The 16,703-nt window shown below is 38.3% G+C and overlaps 1 protein-coding gene across 7 annotated transcripts in view; it reads right to left on the bottom strand.

Annotated features, from left to right (window-relative positions):
• TSNARE1 (t-SNARE domain containing 1) overlaps positions 1 to 16,703 on the bottom strand; it is a 520,265-nt gene that overhangs the window by 59,377 nt on the left and 444,185 nt on the right. For all 7 annotated transcript variants that reach the window (XM_054057786.1, XM_054057779.1, XM_054057785.1 and 4 more), the window contains one exon: positions 14,033 to 14,148. In XM_054057786.1, the coding sequence (XP_053913761.1) occupies positions 14,053 to 14,148 (96 nt within the window). In that variant the 3' untranslated portion in view covers positions 14,033 to 14,052. The remainder of the gene's footprint in view (positions 1 to 14,032; positions 14,149 to 16,703) is intronic.

The raw sequence follows: 16,703 nt of genomic DNA, 5'->3' as shown, positions 1-16,703 counted from the left end.
GCTCAGTAGGTAAATTATACTCACCATAAGTAGTTAAAATTTGCTACTATCCTATCTAAGCAAATCAAATGCCCTACATCATTACAGAAATTCCCTGTGGCTACTCAGTTTGGAGCTGCTCCTCGACCACTTCAGACAGGTCATCTGTCTATGCAAATGTTTCTTATTTACTAGAAATTAGGACAGATTCTTTCCTATCTTTCCCAAGAAAGAGGGTTATTGACAGAAAATAGTGTGGCAAATTCAGATGCCTGGAAATTCAGGAGGTGTTAAAGATTCTGGAAAAGACTGAATTCTAGGGATGGCCATGTGAAGAAGCTGCATGAATTAAAGCTAGGAAAACTATGAGAATTAATCTACCAGCACCACCGCCTTTCCCCCATTACTTTTGCCTGCTGTTGGCATCAGCACCTTCACATCTACCTTCCCACGAATGCTCTGTTATGGGAAGCAAGGACAAATGAAGTTCTGGCTAGGAAGAAGCAAGATGCAAGAAAGGCAAAATCCAACTAGGGATCTGGAGACATATAAGATGCACAAGTGTTTTTCATAGAGAACTGTGCTAGCACATGGGCTTTTGCGTGATCTCAATTTTCAGCTCTATAAGGAAGCAAACCAAATTGTCAGTCCTTGGATGAACCACCAGTTGTTAGTCCTGAGGGGCTTGGGTGTCACTCATCTCACAGCTCCTAGGCCCACAGAGAACTCTTGTATCTGGCAGGTCTCAGATGGCTTGAGATTCTTGTCTGGAGGCAAATGAATTGAGCCCTTGAGGTCTACTGTGGAGAAATTAGCTATGTGGGCTTCAAAGACAATACACTGTAGATATGGTATATACGGTGTATGTGTTTTTCTGTTCATATGTGCACCAGTACCTCTGTTGAAAACAGCATGGTTTTGCTATGAAATATGTTGGAAATTTGATACTTTTTTTTTTCAGTTGCTTAATAAAAACCAAAGGGTTTTAAGATTACTTTCTATTGTTATGATTAATCCCTGAATGCTTTCCTATTTTATTGGAAACATTTTTAAAAGTCAAAGAAATGGCCATTGCTTTTGTTTGTGTTATTTGTAATGAGTGGTCATGAGGGCTGCTTTTGTTTAAACACCTAGGAAGTTAATGAGCTTACTTCCATGGGTACAGAAAAATCTCACTGTGAGTCCATATAATCCTTTTTTTCTGGTAAAACTTTGATGCATACAGACACAGTAGAGAAAAGCTCCTCAGTAGCCAGGAAAGCAGAATTCCATCTTCCAGGGCACTCTACCAGTGTTCTTCTCTCATTTCTCTGGGAAACTGAAATTCAAGATTAAGACAGGTATTCTGATATTGATGAAACTCCATGAAAGCGAATTATTCTGAACCTTTAGAGCCAGTGGCAATTTGGACAATGAAGCCTGAACAGCAATTTATCTGCCCACTTTGAAAGGATCAATGCACTTGTCCACATGCATATGTATATTGTCATTTGAGTTTCCTTTAATCCCACAAGAAGGGAGGAAAATAGTTTACTACTCCTCAGTATTTCTACTGGCATTAGTCTTACATGGTTAGATGGGAATTCAAACCCAGATCTTGCCTTAAAACCAGAACAATTATTTGAACCAAGGATTGCTACCAGGGTATGAGACATAACGGGGGGGTTATCATTTAATCTGTTTCATAGTTGCTTTACTGTTTCAACTGTGTAAATGACTGCCAAGACAGGCATTAAACAAGCACAGTCCCATCGCTCGATAGCAAAGATAAAGGAATGACAAGCAGTATGCTCCAATTCTGATCTTCTCATTAATAAATACTTAAGTATTCATTGACAGTGGAAAGAAACATAAGAAAAGTAAATCAATAGATTTCTCCCTCTGCCCCATGTCTGAGCTGATGTGGGTGTTCTCTTTACTAAATTGTTTATCAGTTTTCCTCTGAGATAATTTGATTAGATTTAAGGTAAAGTTGCTCGTTAGTTTCTTATCACATCAAAAGTAAGAATGCATCAGAGACAGAGAATTGCTCTTTTGATCTGCTGGAAAAGAGCGATGAAAAATCTGACTATTTGTGTCGGTGCAGTACCTACCGAGCCCACATTTGCCATGCATAAGCCACATGCCCTCTGGCTCAGTGAGAAACTGAGAAAAGACAAGGAGAAAACCCAATAATATAACAGTTCATTACAAACAGCAACAAAAGGGTATATAGCTTAAATCCAGGCTGGAAAATTGGCTCTCCAGCTGGTGAGTTTAACTGTATGTTAAACTAACATGATAGGCTTTTGATTACATTTAAAATGTACTATACATTAAGAGTTCTAGAACTTATTTTGAAGAATTTTACTAATATGATTATGCTGTCAATAAAAATAAAATAAAATAAAAAGCACAAACTAAAAATTAAACTACCCACTTTCCTTTTTATTCCTACAGTACAACTTTTTATGTGTAAATCAAACATATTCTGTGCTTTAAGACACTCACAGTGTCGAGTTACTGAAATGTTTGATCACATGGATACATTAAAAGAAATTTCTGTCCATAAATCAAGGTGGACTTCCAGTGTGCTGTAACAAGAGATCGGAGATCATACTAACTAGCCTTTTTGACCCAGAAAAAGCATATGTAACTGAATATGCATCTGAAGATTAGTATCTGCTACTGCCCAGCAAAACTCTTGATTAAAAGCCATCACTAAATAGTCCACAGTAAACACAATGGCAAATTATCTAGGACTGAAGAAGAAAATCAGAAAATATTGCTAGCAGTAGATGGCAGAGAAACATAAAAAACAGAGGCAAAAAGGGGTATTAAGATATATTTTATACTTATAAAATTAGCCTTAATGAACTATAAAATAAATAAGCCTTAATGAACCATAGCAGCCACTTACAATTATTTCTGTACTAATAAGCTTGGAGAATATATTTGCCATATACTGATCATTAACAAGATATTCTTTAGAATATATAATTTAATAAAAGAGAAGTGGCTACAAATTAAAGAGATTCCGGGAAGTTTTTGCGTCTTTCACCCCGCAGCAATATTTGAGTGACAAATGAGAAAATTTCCTAGGCCAATAAATACCCAAATTTGTTCATACAAGCTGAAATGCAGCTTTTATAGCTTCTCCCTTGCATTAGATTTCTCCTCTACAGTCTTTTTAATGCTTTGTTCTGGAAAAAAAAATGTAAATAAATATTGGTCATACTGGCCTTGTACAGAACATCTAATAGGAATCCTTAATTGTATGTTGTAAACATCATACAAATGGTAGTTGTAAAACTAAGAACAATTTTGTTCAAAGTAACCAACAAGAATGCCTCCTCATGTAGAAAACTCTTTTACAAGCCACAGTGCTAGACATAAAAAACTCCTATTCTTGCAGAAACAGAAATAGAGGAAATCCCCTTTTGCATAAGAAAGAAACTAATTTTCACTGTGAGAACGGTCAAATACTGCAATAAGTTGCTCAGAGAATTTCTGGAGTCTCCATTCTCAGTGGTGCTCAAGACCTGATCAGACACAGCCCTGAGCACCTGCTCTAGGTGACTCTGCTTGCATCAGTTGACCTCTGGAGTTGACCACTTCCAACCTCCACAATTCTGTGACTTTGTAAGGCACTTGTTTGCATTTTAGAAGTTTGGAGATGCGCAATCAACAAGCAAAGCGCAATGCAGACAGTTATCATCAGACCCTAAATTTGAGTAGGCTTTCTTCTGCAGGCATTTCAAAAATCCCTCCAATTCAAAGCTGTGCAGGGCATGCTCAAGATATTGATGTCACCTGCCTCTACTTCTGTTAGCAATCTAGAACTCTCAAAATTTAAGAAGAAAAAGCAGATGCATTCAAAATATTCCACAGATGATATGTTTGTTTTTTTAATCTAGAAACTAGGCAGATAATCATAAAGGGATCAAATCACTGCTTCTTAATGAGTTACTGCTTGTCAGCTGAGAGGCAGAAATGGATGGAATATTATTCTTAGCTTTTTTTGATGACATGACATCAAAACTAATGTATTTTACTCTGCACTCTCAGCAGGCTGTACATGGACAGCTTTAACAGTTCAGCTAACAAGAGGTAATTCAATCAACCACAGTAATGTGAAAATTGAAATGATCTACCTTCACTCCATCTTGTTCATCATCTCAGCAACAGGAAACTTTGCTCCCCTTCGTATAAGATTCATTTGAGTTGCACAGTTGTAAATACAGTGTCTCTTTGTACAAGCTCTCAAAACAGTAATTCCTGATGTCCTACTTGTGAGAGAAATTAAATGGTTTATGCACTATATAGCAAAGTCATTCAACACTGTAATGTAAAAAGCTCATTTTGGTGTTAAAATACTGCTATTAATTGAGGAATTAATAATCTGTCAAAGCTTAAGCAACTTCCTTACCAAATGCAGAAGTAAAAAAAGCAACTTCTCTAGCAGTTTTTAGGAAATAAAGAAAGTTATTTCTTTAATGACTAATAAAGTCAAAAGGCTTCTTTTCCAGATACATCTAAAAGCTTATGTTGAGAGCTGAAACATATTCAGTAAATGAAATGTTGTTGTGAAGCAGATTCCAACTCCCATTAAAGCCTAATGAAACTACATAGGATATTTCAGAAAATTCACTGACTACAATGGAATTATAATTCTCTTTTTAAAGACGGTTTGAGAATCTCACATCAGAGAAATAAAGGCAATTAGGAATTTATTATTTATATATTGAACACACTATACATTACAAAAATGTGGATATTTCTAATATATAACCAAGGAGGTGGGTAACTAATAAAGACATTCAGGTCTGAATTTGTGTGGAATTTTCAGGTTTGTTTTTTTTTTTTTTTCAAGTTAATGAAAGCCTAGGAAGAAAAAGAGGCCACAGAAACAGCCTTGAATATGTCCTCTATCCTTTGTCTGTTGTCACTTTCAGGTTTAAAGAATACTTCCCAGATCATTACAATTTCTTGGAGAAAGTAACTTGGCTGCAAAAGAGAACACAACAAGCTCCAGCACATCATGGGATGAGGCTGTCTTCCAACTAGATTGACCACCACCAAGGCTTCAGCAGAGGGTGCTGGGATAAAGCTCAGCACTTCGGTGAGTGAATTTTGTTACTTACAATGATTTTCCTATACTAACGAACGTTAACCAATGCTAAATAACCTGTTGAATATCAGGTTGTTTAGGTTGCAATACCCCAAGACAGAAACTGAATTATTGGCACTGAACAGACAGAGCAATCTTCCCTTTTACATCACTGCATGTGACCCCTCTGAGAGGTACAACTAGCACGCTGACACCAAACACACTGTCCCCTCGAGTAGAGATGAAGCACTGGAAGCGGTTGCCCAGAGAAGTTGTGGCTGCTCTGTCCCTGGAGGTCTTCAAGGCCAGGTTGGATGAGGCTTTAAGCAACCTGATGCAATGGAAGGTTCCCTGCCCATGGCAGGCGGCTTGGAACTGGGTGATCTTTAAGGTCCCTTCTAACAAAACTATTTCATGATCTTGTGATTCCTTAAGCACATCTTTCTTCATGAACAATGATGAACACAAATATACTACTCTTTTAAGATTCTTTCTTGCTAGGATGCTAGTTTCTCTGGTGAAACTGCCAAAACATTTCTTCTGTAATACACTGTACCAAAGAACTATGCTGGTTTTTAGGTTTTCCTCCAGAGAACACTGATCGAGAATCTATCTTGACACCACCACTGAGGCTAATAATCATGTGACACTTTCAAGCAGCTTATATACTTATGAGAATTATATCCAGCAACTTGGAAAATGGCACTGATTAACTGTATGCTGCTTTATTCCCAAGAAAACCCGTCAGACTCCCTGTCTTAGAAGCTAATTATGTCTCAAGAACACAGATAGGTAGAGTACCTAAATGAATCAAAATCTGATGTCCTCAGAGGTTCTATACAATGCTACCACGTCCATGCCCACAGAAGGGGAAAAGCAACTTATAAATCCTGTCTTTGTCACTGGTTTTGGAGATATAACATTGCCATAATTATAGTAGCTGTGTTGTTTCAGTAGAAAAACAAGTTTGCTAACATTGAAAAGATAAAGAACAATAGCAGCACTTTAATATGAGTAGTGAAAGTGAAGATGTCTCTATTGTTTGCCATCATCAGAGACCTCTTTTGCAAACTTTCTCTTTTGCATACAGCTTTAAAGCTTTAAAATCTTCATAGAACTATTTGAGATCAAAATGGTAATGAAACATACAGATCATTGTTGAATCAATATATGTATGTTAGCACAGAATTGGACACTGAAGGCCTCCTAGTGCCCCACACATCAAGGTCCACACACAGCAACAGCAACCTTGCCCATCTCCTCATCATCCCCAGGTCAAAAGGAATTGCCCTTCGGAGAAGTATAGACAATTTTTACCTTATCAAAAAGAACTATACATCTCCCTCAAACTGACTTCGTTGAAAGTCCTCTCACTTCAGAGCCGAGGAGCCTCAGGATGAACAAACCTGTACCCTGGATTGCCCTTCTCTGTTCTTGTCCCTGTCACAACACCAAGATCTTACTGATTTGGGGGGCTTAAAAAGACAGTTAATTCAAGCACTGCCAACTAAAAATATCAGGTGGAGTGACAAGAGAGCAGTTTATAAATCTGTGTCACTCTTACAAAGAGCCTAAAATTCCCTTCTCCCAAGAGCTGCTGATTTATGCCTCAAAGAGCCCTTCTGAGCCATTCGTTGTAGTGCAAACACCAACTGCTCCTTCCAGCAGAGATCACTGCTCCTGAGCAAACAAAGCTGCTGTTCTGACACTTGTCCATAGGGAAGAGGACAGTTGCCACTGAGTCATTCAAAGATTTCACACATATGCTATGACAAACTTTTCCAATTCTGAACCTAAATTTTAGGCTACTGAAGCCATATTTAGGTCATTAAAGGTGTTGACTGGTGCTGACCATGATTCTAGCTGATATTTAGTCTTCTTTTGACATGGTCTTTCCTTAAGTACCTGTGAATGACACAGTATATAAGGCCAGAGAGCCCATTGTTCTGAATCACTATGGCCAATTTTGTCTTGTTTCTAGCAGTTCTAACTGAATGCACTGAAGAAAAGGCTCTTCTGTCAGGTCCTTAGAGGTGTGTCACCACGGCTAAAGCTTAATGGCATTCCAAAGCATAACCAATTAATGCTTGCAGACTGCTTTGGGAAGCTCAGATCAAAGACTTGCCCTCGATTTGAAGGGTCAGCACTGTGCAGAGCCACTCAGTGGGAGTACTCACCTACCCATTGCAAAGAAACACTGTAGAAACCTGAGAGGGGATGAATCATAGAATCACCAGGTTGGAAGGGACTCACTGGATCATCGAGTCCAACCATTCCTAACACTCCCTAAACCATGCCCCTCAGCACCTCCTCCACCCGAACCTTAAACACCAGGGAAGGTGACTTGACCACCTCCCTGGGCAGCCTGTTCCAGTGCCCAAAGACCCTTTCAGTGATTTTTTTTTACCTGATGTCCAGCCTGAACCTCCCCTGGCAGAGCTCGAGGCCATTCCCCCTAGTCCTGTCCCCAGCATCTGAAGAAAGATGCTGGCTGCTCAGGAGTCCTGCTGACTTTGGATTCAAATCAATGAATTCAAGTTGCTAAGTGTTAATTGAGCCTCAGAACTGGCTACATGTGGACTTCCAAACTAAGGCAAAGGTAACATAATACATTCTCCCTTAGCTCTCTTTCACAGTAGAATTAATGACTTGGCATTTTGTGATACTAGTAGAGACCAAATAGCATGCAGATGGACAACAATCAAGGTCAGCCTTAAATGCATTCAACCACAGTAACTGGACCATGTGATGTCCCATCAAGATATTCATCTGCTTGAGGGTTTTGGAGGAGCTGTGTATAATTGAAGAAAACTCAGAGAGCTTCTTATAATTTACCTAACTTTTTACTGGCACTTCTGCCTTTCTTGCCTTGTTACTTTGAAGGATCTTTTTGCAGAATGAAGACTCTCAGGTCTTAGAATTTCATTTTCTACTGGCAATCATTCATATCTTCTACTTAACTTGTATCTTAGATTTTAACTGGCTGTCAGGGAAATAATTTAGCTAAGACAAGTGTGGACAAGGCCATTGGAATCAGAAAAATCTTCAGGAATATAAATGTCAGCTTAATTTGAGAAATTGGGCCAAATCTTAAAACGAGGTCCATTATATATTAATCAGTGAAAATACAGATCTCACTTTTGACTTGTTCAGATTTGAAACATAAAAGTTACTGCAGAATCAGGATGTACCTCATTCTTCTTGCCAGAATAAAAATTGACCAATGATGCCAGGATCCAAGAAATTAATTATAGACTAAAAGACAAGAATTCTAATGACAATAATTGACACTTGACTATAAAAGTCAGGACCTTTTCAAACTACTAGGAAAGAGGGTAAAAAAATAATATATATATAGTAGAGTTATTGATTCCTGCTTGTGTTGCAGAACAAACATGGTAGCAATGCCACAGCCAGGGTAGAGGAGTGTAATATTTTAGAATTTGAATGACAGCTGTCAAAACTATTATGACCCTTACAGGGCTTGAGAGACTGAAACAAGCTTGAAAATGGAGCCACACAGTTATTAAGCCATATATATAAACGCTTGGTAAAAAACAGAGAAACCAAGTAAAGTCAGCCCTATCATATCAATTTAAAAGGCAAAAGTAATACCATGAAACAAACCTGTTTATGTTTTGCCCTTATTTACAATGTTCATTAGGTTTAATTATTGTTTTCTTCAACATGAGTAGGAACTGCTGTGCTCTTAAAGCCTGACATTGCCAGGCAAGAGATGCACTGGGCAAATGCCAGAATTTCTCTCGCAAGTGTCAGAAGAAGGTGCTCAGACTTCTCTATTGGGAAAGAACAACAAAACTGTAAATGCCAAGTATCACAATGCCATTTGTCAATATCTCCCCTTCTGCCACCTACAGCCCTTATGACCCCAACAAATTGGGGCTCTGATTGCATTTGTTGGTAAGTTATTGATGTGCCCGGCCTTGGAAGAACTTCCTCTTGTTTCCACATGGTACTTTATGCCCTACCTGGATGTCTGATGCTATGAGGGAAAGGTGAAGCATTAATGACATCAGAAGGGGCTAAGGCTGACATAGCCGTTTTGGAGAAAGATATTCTGCTGTCCTGGTTTCAAACTCTGCGATTTAAAAATCTAAGATGAAGATGCACTTTACTCCCCTAAGCCAGATTACATGGAGGAGCATTCCTCTGCTCCTCCAAATACAAACAGTGGCTACAAGTGCAGGTTTTTTGATTCCTACTGCATTACAAGGGATCAGAGGTACAGAACACAGGGAGACTGTGGTGCATGAGGTACAAAAAAAACCACAACAAACCAAACTGAACCCAAAAAACCTTAAGGTCCAAAAACAAACACCAAAGACGGACTGTATAAAATCAGTAGTCTGAACATCATCCTTGTTAATCAGTTTACAAAAAACAGTTAACCACATAATAAGCCCATGAATGAGTTACAAAAGGAAAGATAGGATTGCAAGGGAGGGGAAAAATAATACAAATTAAAATAATATTTTCTAGTTTTCTATAATAATTAATTCAATTTAAATTCAAAATAAGAGAGTTGCATGTCCAGCAGACAAGATACCTGGAGCCTGATTATTGCATTTCCACATGGACTATGGCCCTGCTCTGGGGATATTTAGCTGTACTTTCACAGAATCACTGAATCACAGAATGATTTGTTTTAGAAGGAATCTGTGGTGATCATCTAGTTCAACTTCCCTGAAAAACAAGTTCACCTCGAGCAGGTTGCATAGGAACATGTCCAGGCCTTAGAGATTACATTTTGATTGTAATTAGAGTAGAACTTCTTGCTCAGGATATTTCACATTTTAAAAGTTTGGGATGGTACTAAATACAGCTGGTCAAATTAACAAGAAAGGAATGCATTAATGGCTGTTAAAGGCTAAATAACTACTTCCTGGATCAGAAGAGCCTTTGAGCTTCAAGTCACTGAAGGCTGGACAAATATTTTGTTGAATGCTCACTTGTACACATGCCTGTTGTTCTGCTCTTCCATAGCTGAGTATCATTGTCAAACATTGCATCAGCTACCAAGAAAGGAACCACTATTTTATTCTTATGAGCTCTCACCTTTTTATTCACTGACAGATGTTAAGACTGAAAAGAATATTAAGTCCATAGGATTTAAGGAACCTATATAACAAAGTCCATGTACTCAGTCCAGTAACCTTTTTTCTGACTGGTGTGTCCTGTAAGCACAGGAGGCACCTTCTGCTGCAATGACTTGTTCCAAGAAAAGGGCACAGAGAAGTCTTTCAATCTCTCTTTTTTTTGGCTAAATAAATCAAAATCATTAAAATGTTGTTGGAAAGTGTGTTTTCCAACCATTAAGTACATGTAGTACCTTCCTCAAAGTTTATCACCTTCTTTTTCCCTCTAAAGAATCCTTAAGAATTAGGATCCCAACAGTTTTGATTGCCACTTTGTGTAATTGTGCACTCATCCAAGTGAGTCAAAAGGAGGACGCAGAAGGTCCATCTAGGCTAAGAAATCTTGACACTATACAAAGACATTGTTAACAGAGGGCCTTTTTTTCAGACTGCTGCTGTGATACTGTCCTTTTAAAAGGTTTCTAATGTTGTACCACAACAGCAAAAACAGCAGCTGCAGTGTTACTACAATATAAGCAATGTGACCCAAAAGTTCCTGGGCTATTTTCCTGAGGTGTCAGCAAAGAAACACACAGACATAAGTCCCCAGGAGTTTCTCCGTGTCCTCTGTAGATGCTCTTCTCTGTCTCTGCTAGACAAATCTGCCCCAAGGGAACAGTGACATAGTTACAGCAGGGGCTTCGACAGACAGAAGTCAGGGCTCAGAGCTCTCCTGAACAGCTGGTCTCTCTGCACGCACTAAGCCAGCAGACAATGATGCCACCACTGCTTGAGAAACTCACGGGAAAAAGTACTTTTACTTTTCAAGATTCATAAACTGATCTTTCCTATGGAAGGAATGGGCTTGTCTGACAAAGTCATGTCTGATTTGTGGTGGTGGTGAAAAAAGTGGGTTTTTTTGTTCTTTTGAAAAGAACCGTTGATTCAGTATCATTATTGCAAAAGTAGAAATAAGAACAATAAAATAAAAAGAAGAAACTTCATATGTACATGATCCAAATGATCATCAGTGGTCATAGAAACTAATGGCATCGTTTCTTTCCTTTAACTCACTAATTAGTGACCATTAGACTTCTATCCTGACTGCACATGTGAAAGTTAAAGAAGGCTACTTTGAATATCATGAAAATGGGACTTAAACTACTTCAGCAGGGTGGCTGGTGCTGTTTCTTTTGGCCACTTACAGATCCAGGACAGAACAAACTCTTTGATGACATATTAAATAGAAGTTCTGGGCATCTATTACTAAACTTTGCATTTTACCCAGTTATGTGACTTGTGCCAAACAGTATTTTATAACTAGTTCCCCAAAATTGCTTTTTTTCCCTTTATTTTCTCAGAATAGTCATGTAGAGCTCTTATACATTAAATCCAGCTGTTCTTCATCTCCCTGAAGTATGTGAGACAGTGTTATATGAAACAGTTTGTTGAGGTAGTTGAAACTTTAAATCCACTGATATTTTAAAATCCATTTGTGCTTCAATTCAGAATAGAAAAAAAATATTCACATGCAAATTCTGCAAACGTTGTGTTTCAGATATCTTTAAAATATGTGTGAAATCTGCTCCACACAATTTGAGGTCAACCTAGATTAAGAAGAGTTTATAATGATCAGAATGCATACTTGTTCTAACACAACTCAATGCAGGCTTTGCCTACATTTTTACTCCTGGAGAGTAACTCATGTTTTAAAAGCTTAATAGTTAGTTTCACATGATGATGAAAAGTAGAGCATTATATTTTTCCTAGGGCTCTCATTAGCATCTCTAGGTTCACTTCCCTTAAGACATAGATCTCTTAACAGAAGATTAACTCTAGTTTTCCAATGGACTTTTATTGTAGGAATATTTAGGTTCTCTGAGTTTCTCCACTTAAGGGATTTAAAGTGTGTCTAGATCTAGTCAATTGTTGATAAGATTTGTGATTTCTAGTAGACAGGAATATTTAACTAAATATAAAAGAAATTTCATTATATTATAGTTTATCATGATAGACCACAATTTCAGATCCGAGTAATGCAGAGTAAAACCAGAGTAATGCAACTAAAATTATTGTAGTTGCTCTAGATTTCAATCAGCGGGACAGCTTACTATCTGCACCCAGAAGAAGAGTCTGTTACCTAAAAGAGGGATAAATATATATATATAATTTATATTTATCTATCACTCTAAACACACATATATATGCCACAAGAAATCCACATTCAGTCAGTCTAAAGGTCCATCTCACTGATATAATCCTCACTTCAGTGCTAGCCAAACACCTAATTAAGCATGCAAGTATAAACAACCATTCTATGATTCTATGACTTACAGCTCTTTTCCTAGCAATAAAGTAGAGCTTATGATCATCTGTATCCAAAATCAGTAAGATGGTGCTTGACATCTGTCAAGAGATTTTTTTTCTTTCCTGTATTTGTACAATCCTTCTTGTACACAACTTTTGGCATCCACAATAACATGCCAGAAGGAGTTCCAAAGCTTAAGTACAGCTTGTGTGAAGAACGGTCTTTCTGTGATTGTTTTGAACCAATCCCTTCTAGTTTCAATTCAGAGCACGATACAGAAAGAAGGCACATTAGAGGGCAATGACTTCATCCTCAGGTAGAAATACAGCATTGTCAAGTAACACTGAATTTTGAGGAACAAAACAATAAACAAAACCTACCAAACCTTTGTGCTTTCTCTAGGGTAGTTCCAGAGGATAGCACAGGCTAAGAAATCTCTGCTGAAATTATTGTCAAAGGTCTCAGTGAGCTTCAGTATAACGTGCTATCTACAAAGTACAGCAGTTATATCACATATACTTCATGCAAGTCTCTGTGGGACATGAGAGGTCTCTAAACCAAAAGTTGTCCCAAAGCTGCATTGCTTTTGCTTCAGGGCTCCTATATGTCTGATAGAAAAGTTCCACTGATGCTCTTGCATTCTGGCTTTACTAGTCCAGAGCCCTGCTGTGGCAGAAGGCACACAGACTTGGAATACCAGAGCCCTTTGGACATCAGAAATTCTGTAAACCTGGTACCCCCTCCTTGAATAATGGCTTATTGACCTTCTAAAGAAGCAGACTTCCAGAAATGCTTTGTATCAGAGAGAGATATCAGAAATAACTTCCAAGTCTTTCTCTTCAGGTAATGAATTGAAAAACAAAAAAAAAAAAAGAAAAATGTTTTTTTGTCCTATACTTTATATTTAAGCATATTTTTAACAAATAAAACATATTATAGCTTGAACTTCACAAGTGGGATGAAGTGGCTTTGATGTCTCACCTGTCTTGAGAAGGTTACAGCCCAGTCTTCCTACTACAGAACAATACTGCTTTTAGGGGTCGATCCAGAGCAAAGATCACCAGACACTCATTTTTATTTTTGTCCATAACACATTCTCTAGTTTTTTTGTCTTCCTGCTTCTCAGAAGATCTTGTCTCCAAGGTCTCTTTGGAACAACTTAACAGGTAAGTGGACTTTGGAGCATCTCATCACATTTGTGGTTTGATGAATTGACCCCAACTTTGCTTCAGTCTGGGGTCTTTAGCACCACTTCTGCATCTCTAATACACCTGGATTTAGGATTTCTTAATTAACATTGTTATGAGATCCATATAAAATCAAATACAACACAAACAGCAGAGAAAAAGCTTGTTTTGTTTGAATACTACCTTGGCTGACATTTAATGATCCCCTAAGAACACTATTTCTGAGCTCAAATACCTCTTAAAGGAAATTATTGTCATAGGCCAGACCTGAATATGCAAGCTATGCTACATTTTTCTTACCATTACCAGCTTCCTAAGCAGTCTCCCAATCATCTTTCAGAGCATGAGAAAAGACTTATTTAAAGGATTTTACCTGTGGAAACCGTAGCCAGATCAGTGCTTGACAGAGACCGCGATGATTATGACAATGAACAGCAGAACAGCTAACGCGACAGAGAGAAGGTAGCACTTCATCTTCCTAGCTCGTAGCTAAAAGAGGAGAAAGACAAAGAAATAAATGCATGGACATTTAATAGGACTATAGAGAAAATTTTGCTATTTTTCCATTCTATTTGAAACCATTCAACAAAACATGGAAAATTTATCTCTTCTTTCAGACCGACTTATCCATCTGGATGATCCAGATTCTTCCTTCTCAGTGAAAAGCCCTCCTTAAATACAACCACCTTCTCTACACCACTGTCTTCCTGATTAAATCGTTGTTTATGTCACAATAAATTTCTAGACTCAGCTTGGAGGGCTACACTTGGGTAAAGCTGTTCTGTTCTCGTTTTGGTCTGTCTAGGGGTGTCAAATTTGCTTTCCAGCTGCCAGGAGAAGAAAGTCTTCTGTAAGATAAGTCTCTTTCCACCCTGATGTGCACTGAAATCCAGCCAAACAATAAGACAGGTTGTTGACAGGTTGTTTACAGGTTAAGCAAACGTACCTCCAACATTATCCACCTTGATTTCATTCAAATTAACATCTGGTAGAAGAGATTCTACAGAGTTTCCAGAGTTTCAATTTTTATGTCTGCTTCTACTTAAACCTACAAGCCTTCCCAGTAACCGTCAAGGATATAATGTTGTTTGTTCCCATCTAAAATCTTTTGCAGATAGTTCAATTCCTCTTCTTGCATTTTGGATAGATGTTTCCAAGATCCCACAGTGTCAGTAATCCCCTTATCCAACACATTAAAAAACTAACTTTATTGAGACACGGAGTCCATTTAGACATTTTCCTTGAGACTAGATTAGCCAGTCCTCCAGCGACCCAGCTAGATAACATCATCCTGATATAATAAACCAATTGCCTTTGTCCAGAGCTCTTTACCGTTCTTACAACTGAAGCAGCACTCTCACAGAAGAAACTGTGTTAATATCACTGCTGTTATCCACTTTTCCCTCCTTTTTTCCTCTAATTGCTGTAATAAGCCCTCCCAGTCTACCTCAGACCCTTTGCAAACTGCCTTACACCACTCTGCACCACACTGCATTTCCTGTAGAGCCATATTTCCCCACCTGTTTTGTTCTACAGATGCTTTGGCCTCTTACATCGAAAATGACAGAAGACCACTTCTTCCATTGGTGCTCTAAAGCCTAGTGCTTCGTTCCCTCACAACCATCCCAGGGCCCATACATTTTGCTGTACAGAACTGGAGAAGCAGTCCTTCCCTCCAGAATCAATTGCCAACCAAACTGGTGGATTTTATCAAAATGTGAATTTCCAGATTACTATTTTTTAACAAATTCAAATGCTGTGTTTTTCTACCTCCATAGCAGATAATCAATGATTCACCTTGACTTTCCCCTTGCTTTTCAATTACTTACACAGAAACGTTTCCTTTGGGTTTGCAAAAGTAGGTTCTTTAAATATATCAATCTGTGTGCATGTGTTAAGCAGGATTTTTTTTTTGTCACGTATGCTAGGAAGAAATGTGTTTGTGTGCGACACTATCATCCCTCTCCCTTAGAACTCTGTTTGGGGGCACTCATTTGCTAACACTTTTCAATCATTTTACTGTGACTCTTGGGAGAGAATACAGATGGACCAGAGCTATGTCTTTCTTTAATGAATTATTTCACCTGCAAAATGATGCTTCTTCACACTGGCTCTGCACTTGCAGCCTTCATATCCGGAGGGGTTACCCAAATGTGTCATGAAAGCTGACTGCATAAGACAACAGTCCTGCTATGGCATTCTCGTTTCTTTTACCCTCATTTAATTCCAAGTCAGACCAGGAAACCTCTTCTTAAAACTGCAGACTTAAGGCACCTAGATGTCCTTGTCCACTTCTAAAATGCCAGAGCCTTTGTTTGGTCAGCAGAGGATGCTAATGGGTTATTCATCTTCAACCAGCATTCTCATATATTCCTGAGAGTTTCAAAGGCTGCACGGTTATCACTTCAGATGGCTTTTCCATCAAATGTTTTGCAGAGATTCCCTTGTTTTGCTCTTTCTAGCACTTTTGCCCTGTCCACTCTTATTTTGCTCTTTATGTAGTCCTTTTCCTGCCACTCTTTTTTTTTTCTTTTTAACCGACATGAGACAAGCATAAACCTCAACCATAAACAGAATAACAGACTAATCAGCAGGTAGGAGAGACGCTGTCAAGCCTTTATTCTGGTATCTGGTTTACATTTTATGACCTTTTCCTGACCGGTAAGTCAGGATAATGATTCCTGCTCTGTTTACAACACCTCTTATTTGATTCAGTATTACTGTCCTTCACAGTCATATAATCTGTTGTAGGATTCTCCTTTTCATTCCTAGTTCTTTCTTTGTTTTATATTTCAATGAGGAAAACGTTCGGTTCTTAAAGTCCCTTTAGTCTCCAGACATAAATTTGCACATGCTGGAGCAGCAGTAGAAACATTCGTCTGATCACACATCTGTCCATAGATCTTCTTTTTGTCACTTAGGCTGATATATGAGCAGAAGGTAGCAGTTACCCCAGGCTACATACTCACACGTTGCTTCAGGAAGGGCTACACTAACATCCCTTCACATATGGCTTGATACCCCATGAAGTCCACCAGCCTGTG

This window comes from Cuculus canorus, chromosome 2 (assembly GCF_017976375.1).
Source record: "Cuculus canorus isolate bCucCan1 chromosome 2, bCucCan1.pri, whole genome shotgun sequence".
In the NCBI taxonomy this organism is placed as follows: domain Eukaryota; kingdom Metazoa; phylum Chordata; class Aves; order Cuculiformes; family Cuculidae; genus Cuculus; species Cuculus canorus.
Note: the sequence above shows the minus strand (reverse complement) of the source record. Positions and strands in the feature narration are given on the sequence as shown.